This window comes from Talpa occidentalis, unplaced genomic scaffold (genome assembly GCF_014898055.3).
Source record: "Talpa occidentalis isolate TD23 unplaced genomic scaffold, MPIMG_talOcc4v2.1 talOcc4.9, whole genome shotgun sequence".
In the NCBI taxonomy this organism is placed as follows: Eukaryota; Metazoa; Chordata; class Mammalia; order Eulipotyphla; family Talpidae; genus Talpa; species Talpa occidentalis.
Window position 1 is genome coordinate 72361095 of NW_023605305.1, and position 22800 is coordinate 72383894.

The following is a 22800-nucleotide window of genomic DNA, read 5'->3' on the forward strand; positions in this document are numbered from 1 at the left end:
CACCCTTCTCTCTACCTCAGTTTTCATATACCACACCACCCAATAGTAGCACGCGTGAAAAGCAGACTAGCACAGTTCCTTCCTCCCCTTCTAGGAGTTCCCTGAGATGGCTGGACTTGGAATAATCTTAGAAGAAGGCATTGCTGATTAATGAGGATTATATAGCAAAGAAAGACAGGTGGTTTTTGTTGTTTTTTTTTTTTTCGGTGGGGGTGTGTGTGTGTGTGTGTGTGTTTGAGACTTAACCATCCACTTGTGCTAGGCTATGTTACACTGAGATATGACACTATACAATTGTAACAAAACAGGCAACATACCACAATTCCCAGGGCCTTCAAAATATTAAGTTTGCACATAGGACAGGTACAATGTTCACTAAGCCAGGGATCCACGCAGGATTTGTGAAAAACATGCCTAGTAAAAAGAAAAATGAACAGCATCACAAGTTATATACTGAAAAACTATTAGGCCAAAATGCAAAGAAATGGAATTTTTAGTCTGTTTTTCTTCCTTTTAGGATTTATGTTCCAAGACATATTATTGGGGAAGTATTAAAATAAGTATTAAATTAAAATAAAGCTGGTAGAAAACCTCCTATGTTCAATCATCTATGTCAACAGCACTGTAAAATGAGCAACCGAAAAGGAGTATTTGGCTGCCTAGACTTTTTATTGAACCAATTTCCAAAAGAGTTTTCAGATAATTTGAATTCATTAAAAACGAAGCTAATGAATCATGCCTTACAAATCAGTTATTTTTTCTGTAATAGCTAAAGCAGAAAATGAAACTTCAAAAAGATATTAAATTGTATTAAATGAGTTCTATGTATCATTATTAATTAGCTTCATGGAACTTCTGTTAAATGCCATGTTTTAAAGTCTTTCTAAGTAACTTAAGTAAAATGTTAAAGTTACATGAGGACTATTTTTAGGGATGAACTGTTCTCAAGAATCAGATAACACTTTGCTTGCAGTTTTCAACTAAAATGTTTAAAGGGAGAGAGAAGATGGGCGATTTTCTCTTATTCAGAAAAGGAGAGGATCACATTCTTGTGATTGGGAACATGTCAGGAAGGGCTCTGCATTCTTATAACAGGAACTTGTGCCTTCTGGAGGGGAAAGCAGACTTTACAGGAGCTGCAGAAATCATTCCTCCAGCTCAAGTAACTCCATGGCAGTTCTGACATGCTGATATAAAGCCATGTGAAAGCCCCAGAGTCCTGGCTAGATAGGGAGGCGGCAGTTACTAGGATAGACATCCTGTACGCCTTTGCACTTGATCTTAGCCAAAGGGCTGAGAAGTCATACTCTGTATATTTTTGGAGGGAACTATAATCTGAGCCTTGAGGTCCGATAAAAGAAATTTTGAGAAACCGAACTACTATATGCCTTTAGTACATTGATTGTAACTTATAATTTATATATAGCTTGTATATAGTTACATATAGCTGGTTCAAAGGTAGTCTTGATTTAACAAAGAGGTCTAAAAAGCATTTTTGTTTGGGATTTACAAGAAATATCATACTTAAAGCTTTAGGCTGAACAATACACACATACAAACCCACTAACTGCCATTTAGTAGCTTGGTACACATTTCTTTGGGATAAGAATAAAGGTCACAAAGACTGAACTGATCAATGTACTCTGGAATTTGCACTCAATGCAATAGGCCAGAACCTCATCATTCCTGAAGGCTTTTTTTTGAGTGTAAACGTTTTTACTTAAGTTGTGAAAGTGACCAATCCGTAGTCAAGACCTACATTCATCTAGAATACACAGGCATTTCCATGCCTGCTTCTTGTTACTTGTGTCTTTGTAGGTGTGCTCCAGGAGGAAGGTGAAGAGCTTCTGATGCAGGGCTCCCAGCATCTGTCTACTGTGCCAGCATTGGCTCTATGCTAGCAGAGACTAGAACAAGGCCGTTAAGCCTTTCTGAGGATGTAAGACCCCTTTAAATCAGACATAAATGAAGGTTCCTCCCCTTACATGAGCACATCTGCCGATATTAATATCTAGGCCAGTTCTGTGTGTGTGGATGATGGTCTTTGGCTGGTTAACAAGTGACAGAAGAGATAAGGTATGGGGGAAAGCTGACTTAACCAGATGTTAGTGCAAACTCTCATTTCAGCAAGCAGCAGAGACCTGGGAGTTTTGAGAGCTTTCAGCCTCCCATTTTTCACCAGCAATTTTTGCCTTATCCTTTTCTTACTATCTTGCCCTGCTTTTCTATTACTGGATAGTCAGAAAGAACAAAATGGTATAATGCCATAATTTTTAAAGGTGCATGAGTTGAGTGTTCTCTGCATCTGTTCCTTTGACCTTAGTTACAAGTAGATTTTTCTTAGTTGGGATTTTTAATTGTTTCCTTGCAGATATTTTGATTGAAAAAAAAATCTTGGCCAATTTACTAAACAATTACAACCTTTTCTTTGCTGAGGGCAGTGTAATGGCAAAGACTAACTGGCCCTCTAGGGACAAACTGAAAAAGCCTCATTCATTCATTCATTCATTCATTCATTCATTCATTTATTTATAAAAGATTTATTTATTTATTTATACAAGATCTGGGATACAGACAGATGTTCGGGAGGGTAAGAGGATTCACCAGAGACAGAGCGGGGAACAGAACAGGCAGACTGATGAAATACACTGCTGAGGGGAGCAGCAGGTAAGACAGGAGAGGTCTGCTGCGCCATGTGGGACCCTCGCTGGCCGGCCGGCCGGGATTGAACCAGCGCTGCAGAGGCTGTGGACAGCTTCATAGCACGGTGCTCGACCACCTGCGCCACCGCCTCACTTATTTAGCTAACACAAAATCCAAAAGAAATGTTTTCTTTCAGCAAACATTGTTTAAAAATGAACAATGATGTAAAATATATATAAATAAATGTTTTCTCTCTCTCTCTCTCTCTTTTAAAGATTTATTTATTTATTTATATAAGCACTGGGTATAGTAAGAAGCGCGGGAGGGTGAGAGAATTCACCGGAGCCAGAGTGGGGAACAGAACAGGCAGACTGATGAAGTATACTGCAGAGGGGAGCAGCGGGCATGGCAGAAGAGGTCTGTGCACCATGTGGGACCCTCACCGGTGGCCAGGGATCGAACTGGCACTGCAGAGGCTGTGGGCAGCTTCGCAGCCCAGCGCTCAACCGCTGCGCCACCAGGGGAGGCCCTAAATAAATGTTTTCTCTCTTAAAATAAAGCTTTGTGTCTATTCACCCACCTCACTATATTCTTATCTCATCCCCACCCCAGTCAGCTAACACTCCTCCCTCCTCTGGCCCAGTCTTTTCCATAACCCAACAGACCTGCTGAAGATGCTCAGTCTAATTTCACAGCACATCCTTCTCTTCTGAAAACAAAACTAAGTTAAGTTTTCTCTTCACCTATTTGCCATTCTGCTACAAGCTTATCACTTTCCTTCGGGTCACTGATGGAACCTGGTGAGTAACTGTCCTGGTTGCTTGTCTTCATTACCCTCTTGCTACTATCTCAGCTGTTCAACAGCTCCCCTTCCTTGCAGGCAAGGTTCTGCTATTATAGCTGTCCACATCTCCACAAACAGCGCAACCCATGGGTCTCTTCTGCAAGCTGCATGGGGCATGGGGGAAGCAGGCCAGATGTGTACCCTCTATCACATGAAGCTGTCTGGAATAGCAAGTGCAAAAGTATATGTGGGAAACCAAGCACATACAAACAAAAGGAATGATTAAAACATACTCATGCAAAGGAAAGCTATCGTTTCACACAAAAACTCCACAAATGGCCGGAACACTTGCAGCCTGCCTCAGGCCCTAGCAAGCCAGGCACCAGGGTGATCTCTCATGGACTTAAAGGTACACAGCACCTATAGACACTGCAAAGGGCAGCACCTGCAGCAGCCAAACCTTGAAAAGAAGCCCCTTCCTACTACTATAAAAGACTCTAATGAAAATAATACACATAAAAACAGAAACGGGTCCAACACATTTAGGGCTCAGAGGTATGCTAGGAAGGAAAGCAGGTTGTGTGTTGCCAAACAGTGAGTGGTGAAAAGGACAAGCATATCAGAGCTTCAACAAAAAAGCCTTAGAGAAATACTTTGGACACAGAATGAGAAAGGTATGAAATGTCAAAAGAAAAAACTGGTAACGCTGAATATGCACCTCCTCCTTTCCTACCACTGTGGAGTCTCTGCCAGCAGCCAGAAAATTGATCCATTTTTGCTCCTGAGGTGTTACCTTAGCCGTACGACTGTAGAAGCTGTAGGACCCCACTGAAAAGAAATTTTAACTACTAAGAATTTTGTAATTGACCTTTAAATAAAAGAGGTTTAAATAAGGGGAGTTTTTCAGTTTCCAAGACATGCTGGCTAACAGCCAAAGGATGATCAACTATAATCAACTGACTCAAGTCGGAGGTCCCAAAGCACTGCCAACCGTCATCTGTCCAGAGTAAATTACATGACAGAAGAGGAACAGTAAAGGTCATGCAACAAAAAGCCAGCAGGGCACGAGGTTTCATAGTTATAGACAGAAATCTTTAGTGTGGGCTCCAGACAGGCTTGTTAAAAATTAAGGACAGACGGACACAAAGGCATCGAGGTTCTTTTTTCTCTTACTGATGTGAAGAAGGGACAGTGAGTGCAGGTTTTGCCCAAAATCTGGTTGTGAAGGTGAGAAGGTATAGGGTGGTATTTGGAGGTGGGGTTGCCCAAGGAGCATGCCCATATGCTGATGAAGGATGAACAAAAACTGAGGGAGCAGAGAATCAACAGGGCAAGGTCCCTGAGGAAGGAAAGAAGCTGGTACCTGGGGGTCCAGATGGAAGGAGCATGATGGAACAAAGCAGGGGGTTCCTCCAACCTGTCAGAGGGGAGGCTGGAGGGTAAGTGTTGAGGCAGGTCTGCATGAAAGCTCAGGTCAGAAAAATGAGGAAATTTCAACTCTCTGGTAGCTACATTTTTCTCTCTTAAGGTGCTGACACAGTTACCTGCTGAGAGTGAGGAAGAAGGTGTTCAAGGAGAAAGGACACACCCGGTGCTGCTGTGAGGCATGTGAGTACCAACTGCGGGAACAGAATTCCTAGGGCAGCATTCAAGTCTGCTGGGGTCTGTTCAGAGTCCTGCAGGTACCAGTGTCCTGGGACTGAGAACTAAAGGAAGACACTGCAGGGTCACAGCTGGGCTCAGATTCAAAGACCTAGAGTCAAAAAAGGTCAGACAGGGCGGCCTAGGCAGAGGAAACACAGTAAGTAGCAGCACAGAAAGAGCTAATTCAAAGGTACTTGAGGAGAATCCACTGGAAATAACAGGGTTGGAGAAGATTTAGAGTAAAGATAAGTGTGTGCATGGAGCCATCCTCTAGGTTAGTGGGGTTCTTAAATGGAGACATTTTGTGGCTGTCACAACTGTGTATGGGGGTGTTACTGCATGCAGGGGGTGAAGCCAGGGACACTGCCCAATATTCTAAAATGCATAGGACACTCCATCACCCCAACAAAGAGCTATCTGATCTCAAATGTTCACCATCAGTGCTCAGACTGAGAAACGCCACTCCATTTCAAAAGTACAACTCACAATATTGCTCGAGGTGCAAAGTTAATTTTCACTACACCTGAGAATCCTATTGTTACCATTTCAGTGAGGTGAAATACTTGGCTAAGCAGACTGTGCAGTGTAATTTAGAGGAAGCTACAACTTGCTGAGACAGCAACCTGCTCTAAAGTTCTAAAGTGAAAAGGCAACTCTGACATGGCAGCAGGCACATCTAGTAGCAAAAGCACCTGCAAACAAAAGATAACCAAATGAGCAGTGCCATAACTGGTCACAAAGAAGTCTGTTAAATTTGCCAAAACTCTAATAGTCTAACACAGACCACAAAGACAAAGGCTGAGAGCATGTCTCTGGTGGTGGGCGCAGTAACAGAAATGGCCATTGACTTAATAGAAGGTGTGATCTATAGCACCGAATCACCCAGGTACTGAATAAAAATAAGCATGCTGGACTCCATTCAGGATGTGATTCTGAAAACTCCCTGTCAATTCTTATGCAGAGTTAAATTTGGAAAGCTAAAACAAATTCAGAAGAAACAGAAATAAGAATGAAACCTAGGAAAACTCAATGCTCAAAGAACAGAGGGAATGGGGAATAAACTTCCATAACAGTTCATTTTTGGCCAAGGCTTCCTGAGGAAGACATTCTCTTTGTGAAGTGAAGGACTTTGGAGCCTCCATTCTAAGGTTCCTGGTGGTTTGGGGGAACTCTGGACTGAAGTAAGACTTAGCTTCTTGCTGGTCATTCTGGTGTCAAAAGAAATCTGTGCAGGTAAAAGTATTTTTAAAAAGCAAGTAATAGCTGATAAGCTACATTCATAAGGTAGCCTATTGATCTTTTTCTTGATTTCCATTTGCATATGTATTTCCTTTAGACTATAAATGACCACAGTTAAAGAAAAACTGGCAATTACATAATTTAATTTTCTATTGGACAGCTTACAGTTAATTTTAGAGATTTTCCTTTATATGTAAACCATGATACTTGGTTTCTAGAATCTTGATTTTCTGCTTCAGTATATGAATTACCCTGAAGTTCTATATTTAAAAAACAAAACAAAACAGATCTTTAGGCTCAAAACAGTTAACTTTCTAAATAAGTAGAACACTACTAATAGTTTTACGGAAACAACTCATTATTTTATTCATTCATATGTTCTGTTTTCATTAGGAACAGAGTTGCATAGATCTGTTTTAAGGGGCCGAAGAGAATGAAGAGGAAAAGTCTTTGATTCTGGCTTCTTGATAGGCAATTATGTATTTTTACAATTAACACTCAAAAGTGTATCTTTTTTTTTTTTTAAAGATTTATTTATTTATTTATACAAGCACTGGATACAGTCAGAAGAGCAGGAGGTTGAGAGAATTCACCAGCATCAGAGTGGAGAGCAGAGCAGGCAGACTGAGGAAGTACACTGCTGAGGGGAGCAGCGGGCAGCAGGAGAGGCTGCACGCCATGTGGGACCCTTTCCCGGTGGCCAGGGATCCAAACTGGTGCCGCAGCAGCTGCGGGCAGCTTCCCAACCCAGCGCTCAACTGCTACGCCACCGAGGAGGCCCTCAAAAGTGTATCTTAATGGTTCATGTTCTCTAGCGTGGAGTAACACCATGGTAGAAATCAACATGCTTATTAAGGAAATTTGCTGTTTTTAGGGTCCCAAAGTACCCTTTGGGAGGAGATATGTGGCCCTAAGTAAGAGGCATGGGCATTAAAGGCAGACCTTTAATATTGGCTCTGCCACTGCTACATTGTGTGACCCTGGCATATATTACTGGTTTGATACCCTTCACTGTACATTGGGGAGGAAACCGCTGACCCATTACAGGAGACAGTGCACATAAACTGTCCAGAGTAGAGACCCTAACCCAGGCAGGCATGCTGCAACATAACTATCCTTCCCACTTTGCACAACTCAGGCTCAGAGAAAAACTTCACCCAAATTCCAGAGGTCTGGGACCCAGAGCCTAGTGAATTTGGCTGAGGTTTTATCAGACGGCCTTAGTGATATATTCTTATACAAGGAGGAGAAGAACAAGTGGCTAGTCTGGAAATCCACAGGAGTCACTAAGTTAAAAATTCTTGACTTGATGCTCCTAGGCTACGATGTTTCTCACAACTCAGGAAGGTGTGTGCTCTCATTCCTGCTGAGGCAGCACAGCTCACTGCCAAATGCAACTCCTCAGTGCGCAGCCTACCCTTTTCTGCCAGAAAAGCCAAGAGTGAGGTGGCTCTCAGAAGCAAGTGGGTGACTACTCTGAAATGAGTCATACAAACTACATCATTATCATTCTTGTAAAACAAAGAAAGTAGGCATACTTGCAGGGAAGAATCCGGACAACATCATTCTGCTTATAGCTCTCTATGCAGACTGCACAGTGATCGAAGTCTGGGTCTGTTTCCTGAAGTGGGAAGCACAGAAACAAAAGTCACACACATTGAAAGTACACATGTAAAGGAGACACAACCCAGCCAATAACTTTCCTCTAACAACTATGGCAGGCAAGTGATTAGAAAGTGAAGAGTTATAAAAAAGTATAAGTAGTTTTTCATTTGCTTATATCGAAACCAATTGATCTTGTTTTCAAACTGCTGTGATAATTAATACTGCCTGAAATGTCTTAGAAGTCCAAAGTTTAACTTTTTTCAGTATTCAAATCAGCTCTCACCTTCACCCACCCTCATGTTTGCTCCCCATGACTGATGCACCCTATTCTGTTTGAGTAGGTCTTACTGTACACTCTCCACAATCTAGTTTCATCAGGCTCATCTAGGCTCTCATTTAGGCTCATCTGACCATGTATCTAAGTATAGGCAGAAAAAATGATGAGCCCTGAAAGACACTATCTTCTGAGTCAAGTTCAGAGACCTGCCCCAAGAATGGGAGTTCTTCACTTGGTCACAGAATTGGGGTGATTTGGGTGAACAGTCATGGATCAACTCAACTGTGGATGCTATCAAGGGTCAGCAGGAGTCAGTCAGGTCATCCAGGGTAACTTCCTCCCCTGGGCTGGGGATGGGGCTGGTTCCCTGAGCTGTCACAAAATGAGTACTACCAGGCACTGAGACAGGAGAGGCTAGAGTATTTGCTGTGTCACTGCCACTTGGACTGAAACTCAAAAGGCACAACTCTGGGCAGATCTAGGAGGTACAAACTAATGAGAAGTTTTTGGTGTTTTTTTTTAAAAATATTTATTTATTTATACATACAAGAACTGGGGTACAGGCCAGAGGTGCGGGAGGTGAGAGGAGTCACCAGATACACAGCGGGGAACAGAACAGGCAGATTGTGAAATACACTGCTGAGGGGAGCAGCGGGCAAGACAGGAGAGGTCTGCTGTACCATGTGGGTAGCTTCCTGGCCGGGGATCGAACTTGTGCTGCAGTTGCTACGGATAGCTTCATAGGTTGCGTCTTAACCCTTTGTGCCACCAGGGAGGCCCATAAGTTTTGGTTTTAACAGAAAAGATAGTTTTGTGCTAGCCTGGAGCAAAGTAGGACAGGTAGGTTAAACCAGCTCCAGGGAATTTCGAATTAATGTAGCAGCTGAAGGTTATCAGGGCAAGAAACCATTTATAGGATGACCACTCCTCTGGGGATAAAGCACAGTTATTTTAGTGCTGTTTATATTTTCTGCAACTGCTTTTACTTTATCTCTTGCCTGAAGTTAGAATGAAGTTCAACGAAAATACCTTTACCTTTCCGAGCTGTGTCAAGGAAAACTGGATGTGGTGGTGTCAAGGCAGTGGTAAAACTAGATGGAGAATCATCAAAAATTATTCCACTAGCTCTTTGTTAAAATATTAGAAGTGAGTGTGGGACAGAGTTTCAGTTTTATGCCTTTAAAGATGCACTTATTCTAGGTAATTTTGAATATATCAAATATAGGATGTAACATAAGTTGCTATTTTGTCCTTTTTGAGCAGAAGTGGGGCCCTACCCTAACTTCAGATCTGATTGGGGAATTTTTTTTCCCAAAGATTTGCTTTATTTATTTATGCATACAAGACCTGGGGTGTAGGCCAGAGGTGTAGGCAGGTGTGGGTGTGTGTGTGTGTATGTGTGAAAGAAAGAGGGGGGGGGAGAGAGAGAGGGGATTCACCAGAGAGAGAGTGGGGAGCAGAAGAGGTGAACAGGTGGATCTACTGAAATACACTGCTGAGGGGTGTCTGCTGCACCATGTGGGCAGCTCCCTGGCTGGGGATTGAACATGCTGCAGTGGCTACAGATTGTTTCATAGTACTGAGACTTAACTCCTTGCGCCACCAGCAATGTCCCTGACTAGGGAATTCTGGTTAGAGGTCTCAGCCACAGCTGCTGTCACTGCCTTTCTGATTAGGTACCCCCACACCATCAGGGTCCGACAAACTGTGCTCTTATTTCAAACTGCTTACACAGAAAATGCCGTGTTAGGTAACACTCCCTTGAAAAGTAGATCTCCAATTTTCCACCTAACTGGTGAAGAACTGAAACACAAAGGGGACGTGGCAAAGTCTCAGGAAATAAAGGGGGAGAGCTGGGAGAGCCCCAGCTACTTGGTGTACAAACTGCAACTTTAGAATTCTTTCCGAAGGCATGCAAGCTTTTAGCAGAAGAAAACCCTGTTGAAAACCATGTGAGGAAAACTCAAGCAGTCAGTGAAGCTTTAAGGGCAAGAGCACTTAAAGTCCAGGAAAGTTAACTGTATGAAGGGCTTCCAAGTGACAGGCAAATTAAGAATAAGGTTTCAAAGAGAAGTCAGTCTAAACTAAAGCATTAGATAAAGCATTGAAGAAAAATAATCTCACAAATGATTAGGGTATATTCTCTCCCACCATATCAAAACCAAAACTACTTTATTATTATTATAGTATTAGAGTTATTTCATTACTGTACCTTATCGCCCTTTTTAACTGTTCTAGTTGTCAATTTGCTGATGGCTTTCTTTGCTGCATCTCCAAGACGACGCTATGAAAATTGCAAAGAAAAACACACATTTAGTGCAAGATCTCTAGGTGATGACCTTTTTTCCTAAATAACTGAAGGCTTATTAAGTCTCTGTTTTCCTACATCACTCTCCATTTCACATCATATGAGAACTCTAAAAAACAAATTAAAAAATTAGAAAAACTGGCAGCTTTCCCATAGATTCAGCAATTTGGCTGGTTATTAAAAAGCATACACAGTGAAAAGTTAAGTGTCATAATTACTACTGCATTTTGTATTTAATAAACATTTGAAACATTACAATATTATCAAAATCTACTTCTTGTACATGTCAGACATACTACTGCTGTTTAAATAGCTTTCCTATTTTGCTATAAGAGTGACCACTATTAAATGTATAAACTCTGTCTTAGTAAAATGACACCTTCAAAGTTCTTCAAAATCACTCATCCATCACACCAAGCATGGAAGAAGGGGTACAACCATGGACTCCATGTCTGTCTCTGCCATTGCTATGTTCCTGATCTTAGGAATGTCAATTTATCTTTCCAGGGTTGAGCTATTCTCATTTACACGAGAAGGTTAACTCAGAGAATCTGTAATGCTTAATTAGCCAACATTTTGGCAGATACTGCAAGTATGGTTAGGCATCATGGATCCAAAGATGAAAAAGACAGTGCACTCCTAACCTTGAAAAGCTAACTGAACTGGGAAACAGATAAGTAAACACATTTTAATTGAATATTGCAAAACAGAGCTTGCACAGGTAGGTGGCAGCACCAAGAAGGTGACCTAGTGCAGGTAGGGTTCAGGACATAGAGAAACTCATGGCAAGTTATGAGGAAGTGATGCCTGAGCTGAGACTTGAAAGCTGAGTAGGAAGGAGTAAGATAAGGAAAAGCACAGGGATAGGTAGGTACTGGCAATCTGGACAAAGGAATAATCTAGTAAAGACAAACAAGTGCGAAGTGCAACTATGTGAACAAAATTAGTTTGCTACAATTAGGAAGAGCATATATATTCTTCATATATACTGTTCAAATTAGAAAGTTTTGAGAGTCAGAGGGCCCTATTAGTGATTTCTAGAGGGACAACAGGTGCAAACCAAGACTGTCCTAGACACACTAGAACAGTCACCCAACATATAACCAGATCCTACACTGTGAGAAGTGGCAGATGCTGAGGCTGAGGCAGTATGGTGGGGGCTAGAAGATGGGAGACCCTGGAGTCTCCTGAGAATAAAATATATACATACATACACACACACACACACACACACACACGCGTGCGCGCACACACACTCTCACACACAAAATAAAAAATTTGGGGGAAAGTTTAAAACATACCAAATAAAGCAATAATTTAGAATTTTTTTTTTAATAGAGGCATGTTTTATTTATTTATTTGTTTGTTTGTTTGTTTGTTTGTTTTGTTTATACATGCACTGGGTACAGTCAGAAGCGCGGGAGGGGGAGAGAATTCACCAGAGCCAGAGAGGGGAGCAGAGCAGGCAGAAGGACTGAAGTACACTGCTGAGGGGAGCAGCGGGCGGCAGGAGAGGTCTGCGCGCCATGTGGGACCCTCCTCCGGTGGCCGGGGATTGAACCGGCACTGCAGAGGCTGTGGGCAGCTTCGCAGCCCAGCGCTCAATCGCTGCGCCACCAGGGTAGGCCCTAGTTCTAGTATTTTTTAATGAACTCTATCAAATTTTCTACATGGGCAATAATGTCACTAAATGAAGACAGTTTTGCTTCTTCATTTCTAATAAGTGTGTCTTTTTCTTTTTGCCTTTTTGTTCAGGCTTAAACCTCCAAAACAAAGTAGAATTAAAAGCTGTCTGATCACATATCCTTTCCTTATTCCTGATTTTAGAAGAAAGTATAGTCTCTCACAATTGAGTCTGATGGTAGCTGGTTTTTCATAGGTATCCCTCATCAGTTTAAGGAAGTTATCTTTTACAATCTAGTTTTCTAAGAGTTTTAAAATCAGGATAGATGTTGGATTTTGGCAAAAAAAAAAAAATTTTTTTTTAAACAGGACTTTTTTTTAAAAGTTTTATTTATTTATTTATGCAAGCACTGGGTACAGTCAGAAGCACGGGAGGGTGAGAGGATTCACCAGAGACAGAGCGGAGAGCAGAACAGGCAGAAGGACCGAAATTCACTGCTGAGGGGAGCAGCGGGTGAGACAGAAGAGGTCTGCTTCACCATGTGGGAATCTCCCTGGCTGGCTGGGAATTGAACCCACACTGCAGAGGCTGCAGACAGCTTTATAGCACGGCGCTTAACCCGCTGCGCCACCGGAGAGGTCCTAATTACTTTTTTTTTTTTTTAAAGATTTATTTATTTATTTTATTCAAGAACCGGGGTACAGACCAGATGCGCGGGAGGGTGAAAGGATTCACCAGAGACAGAGTGGGGAACAGAACAGGCAGACTGACGAAATACACTGCTAAAGGGAGCAGCGGACGAGACAGGAGAGGTCTGCCATGCCATGTGGGACCCTCGCTGGCTGGACGGGATCGAACCAGCGCTGCAGAGGCTGCGGACAGCTTCACAGCACGGCGCTCAACTGCCTGCACCACCAGGGGAGGCCCCCCTAATTACTTATTTTTTGTTAACTGAGGTAACTTTAGTTTACAAGACTGTATGTGATTTAGGAGAACAGGTTCACATCTCCTCACATGTTATCACACCACCCCCACCACCAAAGCACCCACAGTCCTTTATCCTGGGCCACTGAGCCCCTCTTCCCTCCCCTAACCATCATCCCTCTCCCTCAAGCAGCCTAACTGTACAATTATATTTCTAGGTTTTGCTTTGGTTTAGATTTATCAGTACCTTTCTATCCCCCTGCTCCCCATTTTCCACATCTGAGTGAAATAATCTGGTATATGTGTTCCTTCTTCTGACTTGTTTTGCTCAGTATAGTCCCCTTTCCAGTTCCATCCATACTGTTACAAATGGTAAGAGTTCACCGTTTTCAGTAACTGACAAGTATTCCACTGTGTATATGTAACACATCTTAATTCACCACTCAATGGATTGGCATTTAGGATGTTTCAATAACCTGGCTACTGTAAAAAGTGCTGCAATAAATAGGGAAATTTATATATCCCTCGATTAGTGCTTTTGTAGTCTTCAGGAGAGGAGTCGCTGTATCACACAGTGTATCTATTTTTAATATTTTGATTTTTAATCCATCTGTTAATCTGTTTTTAATTGGGGGGTATTTAGGCCATATACTGTGATGTGATTATTGATGTGGTTATGTTTAAATCTATCGTCTCGGCATTTGTCTGCAATTCCCCCACCTGTCCTTTATTCTTTTTTTGGGATTCAGTATTTTTTCATTGTGTTAAAATATATATAAAACTTACCATAGTAATAATTTTAAATGTAGAGTTCAGTGGTATTAAATACATCATACTGTTGTACAGCCACTACCACTACCCATTTCCATAACTCTTATAAATCTGAAACTCTGTGTCCCTTAGACTTAACCTCCCCCACCCCACAGCCCCTGGCAATTACCATTCCACTTTGTCTTAATTTTGACTACTCTGGATACCTCATATAAAAGTAACCATACGGTATTTGTCTATTTTTGTTACTACACATCAGCATAATGTCCTCAAGTTTCGATAATATTGTAGCATATCACAACATTTCCTTCCCCTTTGAGGCTGAATAATATTCTTTGTATGTACAAACCACATCTGTTGCTTATCTATTCAGTGGTTGATGAAAACCTGGGTTGTGCTTCCATGTTTTAGTTACTGTGAACAATGTTGCTGTGAACACGAGCAAAAATTTCTCTTTAATATGCTGCTTTCAATTCTTTTGAGCACATACCCAGAAGTAGAACTGCTAGAAAATATGGCAATTCTGTCTTTAATATTTGAAGAACTTCCATACTGTTTTCTATAGCAGTTGTACCATTTTACATTCCCATCAACAATGCATAAGGGTTCACATTCTCCATATCCTGGCCAACACATCTTTTGTTGATATTAATCATCCTGATGGGTGTGAGATGGAATTTCATGGTAGTTTTAATGTATTTTGTTAACAAAGCACATCATGTTCTGTGACTGCGAACTACCTTGCTCTCCTTGGACTCTTAGCTCTCTCTTCTCAAATAAAGCAGTCTCTGCTGGGCTCTGCCTTCGTTTTTGCTTCCATGCACCATGGTGCGAAAATTCTCAAAACATTAAGGTAAAGAAGCCTACAAGCTCATCTCTTTTGTTTCCTGTCCCAATGGGATCAGTGCCTGTGTCTAGTGTCTTGAAAACACTGCTTCATTGTTTTTCCCTGTTGTTTTTTTCTAACTGCTCCAGGCAGAAGGGTAAAGCAAACCAAGTCCATTATTCCATTTTGGTCAAAAGCTGACGACTCCACCATACATATTTTTAAAATTCCATTTTAAAAAGACAAAACTAGGTTATTGGTTGTATAGAACACCCTATATTCTAAATCTTGCTTCTTGTTTTCTCCTAGTATCATTTTACTTGATCCATTTTTAATAAAGTGGTTGTGAGAGTAAGGTTCAAGTGGTTTGGCAAGAGCACTCCTAGGTGTGCTATGTGCTTCCTAGTGCACTGCATCGTGAGGACAAAATGTCAGACTGTCCATCTAGAAATATGTTTGTTTCCATTTATTTGCAATGCTGATGATTCCTTTTCTTCTTCTTCTTTTTTTTAAAATTAGCTAAACACTTATATGGCCCAAAGTGAAAACTGTGAAACCAGGTACAAGGTAGTCTCACTTCTTTATTTCCTTCACCCTAGTTCCTCCTTTCCTCCAACATAAACTACTTAAATTAATTTTTTCTTTATCCTTAAGCTTCCTTTTGAATATAAAAGTAAATATAGTAGTCCCCTCTTATATGAGGGGAATAGGAGCCAAGACCCCCAGTAGATGCCTGAAACCATGAAGAGTACCAAATCCTAAAAACATTGTTTTTCCCTAATATGCACACCTATAATAAGGCTTAATTTATAAATTAGGCACAGTAAGAGAGTAAGAACAATGATTAATAAAAAATAGAACAGTTACAGCAATATATTATAATAATTATGTGAATATAGTCTGTCTCTCATTATATCTTATTTTACGTATTTTTGGACCATGATTGACTGGGGATAACTGAAACTGAAAAGTTAGATTTCAGGAACAATGGGCCACTAGATATGACATGTATATCCATATATATGAACATATTTTCATAGTTCTCTCATAACATTAATAAATAAAGCAGCATTTTTTAACAATTAAAAAACCCCCCACTTCTTCCAACTTCCTCAGATTAATCATCTGTTGAAGAACTTTAAACATTCAGAAGAGTTCTATAAGGCAATTTTTGAGAATTCATGTCTGGTCTCAGAAGAACGTATGTGACACAGGAAAGGCTCCCCTGGGGGAGTCTAGTACTTCCAAGAGGAGCTGAATTAGTAGTAGAAGGAAAAGAGGAGACGACAAAGATCAGAAAGACTTAGGAGGTAAAACTGACAGCCTAATGTCTAACTGACAAGTGCGGGTGTGGGAGAGAGGAGTTGGGACAGTGGCCCCAGTTTTCCATAATAGTAAGGTGACCACCAGTGTGGGAGCAGTACATCAGATCAGGAATTATCACAAAAAAGAGCAGTAGCTGTTAGGAGGAGTTTGGCTTTCAGTCGGCTGATATAAATGCACATAAGTTATCTATTTAGAGACATCCTGTAAGTATCTGGCTAAGTCACTACTTCCATTTAAGGATTTTCAAAACCTCCTGTAGCAAAATTTAAAAAAAGAAATAGCACCAAACTTTTCTCTTTGTTTGATACTAATGTCAAATATTTTCACTGTAATATTCCTCCTTGGACTTGGTTTCTGTGTTACTACCTTCTACTACTCCTGGATCATCCCTTGAGTTTTAAATTCTTCCTTTAACTTGCCCCATCACTTTATGCCAGGTATACCTCAGTTATGATTTTAACTTCTTGGCTAAATTTGTCTAAAAGTCTCTTTTTTCTCTTGATTTTAGTACTATTTGTGTCCTGCTGACTTTCAAGTACCTAACATGAATAGAAATTCCTATCATGAAGATATTTTATCAAAATCTTTTATCGTAGGGCCTCCCTGGTGGCACAAGGGGTTAAGACACAGCACTGTGAAGCAATCCGCAGTCACTGCAGCACGAGTTCAATCCCCAGCTAGGGAGCAATCCACATGGTGCAGGAGACCTTTCCTGATTTGCCCGCTGCTCCCCTCAGCAGTGTACTTCAGTCAATCTGCCTATTCTGTTCCTCACTCTGTCTCTGGTGAATCCTCTCACCCCCCGCGCCTCTAGCTTTTACCCCAGCTCTTCTATGCATAAGTAAATAAATCTTCAAAAAAAAAAAATCTTTTATCTTCATCTAGTCACCATGACATTAAGTCACTGTTTTTCAAGATGCAAGGTTTGATCCATAGGACAAACATATCAAACCCATGTAAGGTGTATCATCATCATCATCATCATCATCATCATCATAAATCACGACATTATTTATAGCAGCTAAGATCTACTCAGGACATACTATATCCTAGGTACTATTCCTACTCCTTCACATATACTGACTCAGATAATACACACAATTCTTTTATGAAAAAGGAATGCCATCAGTCCCATGTCAGAGATTGAAGCACAGGGCAACTGAATAACTTACCATGACTAGAATCTGATAAGCAGGTCCTATTCAGACTTCAAAATTGGAGTGGGGAGGTGTATTAGGACTGTGCAGTTTTAAAAAGCGTTTCCCTCACCAAAATAAGGAAGAAAAAGTGCTATCTTTGCATTAAAATTTGAGACTCACTATATTAAACGTAAATTACCAACCCTAATTTCCAATGCATTTCCACACAATTACTCATATTCCCTGTACTTCTATTGGACCCAATTCCTTAGGTATTAATTAAAGTTTCTTAACTTCCTACCTCTACATAAACAGAATATGAGAATGGGGAGAAAAACACAGGGATGCATCATCTTACAAAGGAGAAAGTTGAACACTATTCTATATCTGGATGCGAAGTGTCCAGAGGTTTTAAATAGGTAGAAAATAATACAATACTCATAGTGCTTAATCAAACAGAAAGAATCTGCTCAGAGGTAAATGGTTCACAGAATATAGAGGACAGGTCACTTTAATGACACTCATCTGAGATTTCTGTTATCAGTTATCAGAACTTTCCCATAGAAATAGAATTAGGTCTGATTCAGCAAACGGTAGGGTTTTCTTCCTTTAAAGAATTAATGATATTTAGAGGCTGTGAATCTGGTTTTATCCCTGAATGAAACTGTCTTATAGCCTGCACCTTCTTTCATCCACTCTCATGACTACCACTCTATTTTCCTTTTTTTTTTGGGTCACAAAAGAATTATCCTCAATGCTTTTCCAAGGTAACTGTGTGCCTGTATCCCTAATCCCTCTCCTCTCTTCCAGCTCTGTATATAGTATTCTTTACTATTATTATCTTCCTTTGCTATTTAACATTTTCCTCTTTAACAGATATCCTCCCCAAAGTTTCTCCCATCAGAAAAATATCTTACATCACTCCACTGTTAAAAAACTTGGATGACTGCTTATTGCTTTAAGAAGAACATCCAGGTTCTTCAGCATGAGCTTCAAGTCTATATTCTGTTAATTAATTCATCCAGCATCAGTTCAGTCTCCAGTCTCCTCCCCATTATTTCTGATGTTCCAGTTATTCAAGCCTCCTATCTTTCCTATTATCTTTCTATGGTTCTGTGGGAAAATGATCTCTGACTTTCCTGCCAGTGTGTCTGAATAAGTCTTTTTTATCCTTTAAAATTCAGTTCAAATGCCACTACCTCATCTGAGAGGTAGCCTTATTTGCCTAGAGTAATATCACTTTGCTCCTAAAGAATAACTCTTATACCACACAGTATTTTGGTTACTTTTGTCTTTCTTCCCAGTAGAATGCAATTCCTTAATCCAGGTAAACACTGAGTCAGTGTCACATTCTAGGCCCAATGTTAAACTCCAAGAATGTAAAAGTGAATATCCAGAAACACTCTAATCTCAAAGGCATATTTTGTGCTAGTAAAATAAAATCTTAAGCTCTTGATGTCTAACATGTAGAAGTGTGTATGCAGTTTGTGTATGCAGAAGGTAGTATCTGTGTACATAAAATGATTATTTAAGCAGAGCATGAAAAAAGAGAGTAGAGTACTTGCAGTATATTAAAAAGCTCGTAATCTACCATCCAACACTGACAAAAAGTCTGTCTCCTTTGACCAGGAAATCTTTTCCTAAAAATCTTGAATTTGTCTAAATAAAAGCCTCTTTTTTCTCTTGGTTTTAGTACTACTTATGTCCTGCTGACTTTCAAGTACCTAACAAGAATAGGTAAAATCTTGACACACTATTTTTTTTCTCCCTAATTTGGAAGCCAACAGTTTGATCCAATCCTTTCCCAAAGATTAACTTTGTGCTTGTAAAATATCAGCCTTCCTCTGAAGAACATTTAGTGTTCTTCCATACTCGGACATGCAAGTGAATTCTCCAAGTAGCTACCTTCCAAGGTAAAAAATGGGAAACAAAAGCATATTTCGTATCAGTACCTTGAGATATTTACTGTATATATATTTTGGCAAGTTTTAAGTACTTTAGAAATTGTATGCATTTTCACAAGGAATTTTCCTAAGAAGACTTCCTAAACTGAGAAGTCTAATAGGCTTTGTGATTTTTTATGTCTGTTCTATTCCTTAATAGTAAAATAAAAATTTTATTATTCTATTTTGGGGGAAAAACTTGACTACTTTGGAATTAAAGGAACAATATTAACCACATAATCGTGAAAAAATTTGCATTTCTTAGAAAATGCTTAGGCACCCTTTCAGTATGAACACAGCAAACATCTACCCCTTTGTGTGAAATAAATATCACTGACTTATTAGAAAGTGAAATTTAAGTTTACCATCAGTCATCATCTGACTCTTGATACTTCTACATTGTATCTAGATGCATTCTAGCAGTTTTTAAGGAAGAACAAACCAGATACTTAGCTGTAAACTAAAAAGCTGAATGCAACAGATTCTTATCTCACACATAAAAGATCCCACTGCACTGTGCTTGGAAGTTATTTATGTATAAGAATGTCTTGGTAGTATATTCTGTAGAAAGAACTGCTTCATGATAGTTTGTAGGAGAAAATAAAGCTTCTCCTTAAATTCACTGTTTTTCCTGTGCTAGTAATTCTGGCTTCTCGTTTAAAATAGCCAAAGGTTTCAACTAGTTGAATTGCCACCACCTTCTTATTAAACTTTAATATGCTAAGCTTTTTAAGCCACATAAAAATTTCATCAAGTGTTTCTGAACCTTAGGAAAAACGGAAGGAAGAAAAAAGGTCAGAATATCACTTTCTGCTATAACAGCATCTGGAGAAAAATGCTTTGGAAGTCTTCGAGCAGGCAGCCACAGACTAAATGCTAGAAAACAAGTTCCTGTGTGTGGCCTATGCCAGATGGCAATGGCGCGGACTCCCTCATCACTCACAGGCTCCACACTGGGTGCTAATTAAAGCACTACTGTCCAAAAGCAGACTCCTGGGACAAACCATTCACTTGTTTTCAAAAGACCTTGAGATGTACTGCATTCAGTCCTAGGGTTTTCTTGTCAAGAGCACCATGTCAGATCAACTCTTAATCATTTTACCTTTAATGTTTCATATTGGCAACATATTTAAAAAACAAAATTTCAATTTATTAAAAGAAAGTAGAGCAGGCTACTTTGCTATATCAAGTTAGTAAAAGAATAGATTAGAGGAGGTGAAAGAAGTAAAGTGTATCTCAGAAATAAGAATTAGGAGTCAGAAAAGACTGGGTGAGGAATCAAGACTTGTGGTACTATTTATTTTTTAAAATCGAGAATTTTATTGGTTAAAAATTTTAAATTTAAAAATGAAGGCGAGTCTCCCTGGAGGCACAAGGGGTTAAGACACAGCCTATGAAGCTATCCGCAGCCACTGCAGCACAAGTTTGATCCCCAGCCAGGGAGCCACCCACAGGGCACAGCAGACCTCTCCTGTCTCACCCGCTGCTTCCCTCAGCAATGTATTTCCGTCGATCTGCCTGTTCTGTTCCCCATTCTGTCTCTGGTGAATCTCTCTCACCCACCACAACTTTGATCTGTACCCCAGTTCTTGCATGCCTAAATAAATAAATCTTTAAAAAAAATAAAAATGAAGGCAATATTACTGAATAGAATGGTTAAAATGACACTTTTAAATGTAGTAATATTATTCTTCAAGAAGCTGAAGAACTTCAGCTGATTATTTTATTCAAATACATTAGATAGAATTTTGTGTGAGGTGCTTTGATGATAAATAATCGAATGTTATCTTCTGTTATTAGTGAGCTGACCTGTATTCCTCCATTTCATTGAACTTGATTTTACATATGAATTTGTCAAAAATCTGATAAAACAGATGCATTCTATTTTAAGGTTACACATTTGATTAGTTTACCAAAGGTGGAAAGAATGGTGAGCTGCCTAGGAACCTTGAGATTTGAATAACGCAGGGCTGTGAGTTCCCAGAGCTTCTTTGTGGCCTCTCAAGTTCCAGACCATGGGCTGCAGAAGGCTGCAATCTGGAACTGCCAACAGAAAATGACTAACCAAAGTGCCGGGAAAAATGGCCTACATCTGTCCTTCTCTAGGCAAACATCAATGGAAAAACAGTATCTCTCTTTCACTCTGGTTGCACCAGGACCCACACGAAAGGTGATCTTTTCACCCCACCTCCTCCTCTGAAGCAAGCTAAGCATACCACTCTGATAACACTCCCTGTAACAGAAGAACACTTTTCTCAAGCACACATGGACATGAGACAGTCTATATTGCAGGTGATAAAACAAACCTCCAAAATCTATAAGGACTGAAATTATCATGTTTCTCTGAACATAATGGACTCACTAAGATAACAGCAAAATCTCCAAACTACTGAAAACTAACACACTTCTAAATAATACATGAGTCAAAGAGGAAGTCACAGAAAAAAACCCAAAATTGACTGTAAATGAAAATACAGGATATTAAAATACATGGTACGGGTTACTTCCACTGTAACAATCTTAAGACTTGACAAAAAAAAAAAAAAAAAAAAAAAAAAGGCACGATCAATAAAAGGAAAAATTGATAAATTAATCCTCATCAAAATTCACCTATTTTTCCAAAGACCATGAAGGAAGATACAAACTGGGAGAAATATTTGCAAACCTAATATCTGACAAAAGACTTGTATTTAGATATATAAAGAACACTGAAAACTCAACAGAAAACCACAGTCCAAGTGGGCATGGTATAAAAACATATATCTGTAGAAATTTAAACCTACAATCTCCAAAGCAGATAAAACAGTGTAAAGTAACTTTACCTCAAGAAACATAGTTTGAAAAAGAAAATGAACAAAGGACATTTCATTAAAGAAGATATGTAGATGGCAAATGAGCACATGAAAAGATGTTTGATATCAGTAGCCAATATGGAGATGCAACAGATATTACCACACACCTAGGAGAATGACCAAAGTAAAAGCAGCAAATACTTCTCAGGATGCAGAGGACTGGATTAGGCACACATTTCCAGGGGGACCAGTAAAATGGTACACTTACTTGGGGAAGAATATAGTAGTTTCTTACAAAATTAAATGTTTACCACAATAGATCAGAAATTAACACTCTTTAATATTTATCTCTGGGAAATGAAAACTCATGTTCACACAAAAACTGGAATATGAAGGCTTATACCTACTTCATTTACAACAGCCAGAAATTAGAATCCAAGTCACAGAATATTACCCAGTAATAAAAAGGAAAGAACTGCAGATACAACTTGGAGGGATTTCAATGGACGTATGTTAGGTTAAGATATCCAAATTATATAGGTTAGGTTTTATGGGAATCCATTTATATAGCATTCTATTACTATACACGTAATATTTCTATTAAGTCGGAAATTATAAAATTGTATTTTATTTTAATAAAAATTATAAATTTAAAAGGTGTGCAGAATCACTGCACAAAGCCTGGCATAAATATTGAATAAGTTATAGATTTCAGATCTCTTACATTTATTTTCAGATGAAGAACAAGTTGAGAACCCAGATAAAAAGTCCAAGAGGGAACATGATAAACTGATGGTAAGGCCAGGATTTGAACTTAGATCTATTCCACACCAAAGTCTGTATCCTTTCATAGAATGAGGAAAGATGAAAATTTTAACTCGCCCACAGAGATCTGGACGTTTTATATGTAAGGAGATGAATGTATTGCATAAAAAACTGGCTTCAAACCACTCTC

At 39.6% G+C, this 22800-nt stretch overlaps 1 protein-coding gene across 3 annotated transcripts in view; it reads right to left on the minus strand.

Moving 5' to 3' along the window:
- RNF130 (ring finger protein 130) overlaps positions 1-22800 on the minus strand; it is a 137100-nt gene that overhangs the window by 41770 nt on the left and 72530 nt on the right. For all 3 annotated transcript variants that reach the window (XM_037500148.2, XM_037500146.1, XM_037500147.2), the window contains exons 4-6: positions 10405-10476; positions 7849-7931; positions 318-414 (exon numbers count right to left, since the gene is read on the minus strand). In XM_037500148.2, coding sequence (XP_037356045.1) covers positions 318-414; positions 7849-7931; positions 10405-10476 — 252 coding nt within the window. The remainder of the gene's footprint in view (positions 1-317; positions 415-7848; positions 7932-10404; positions 10477-22800) is intronic.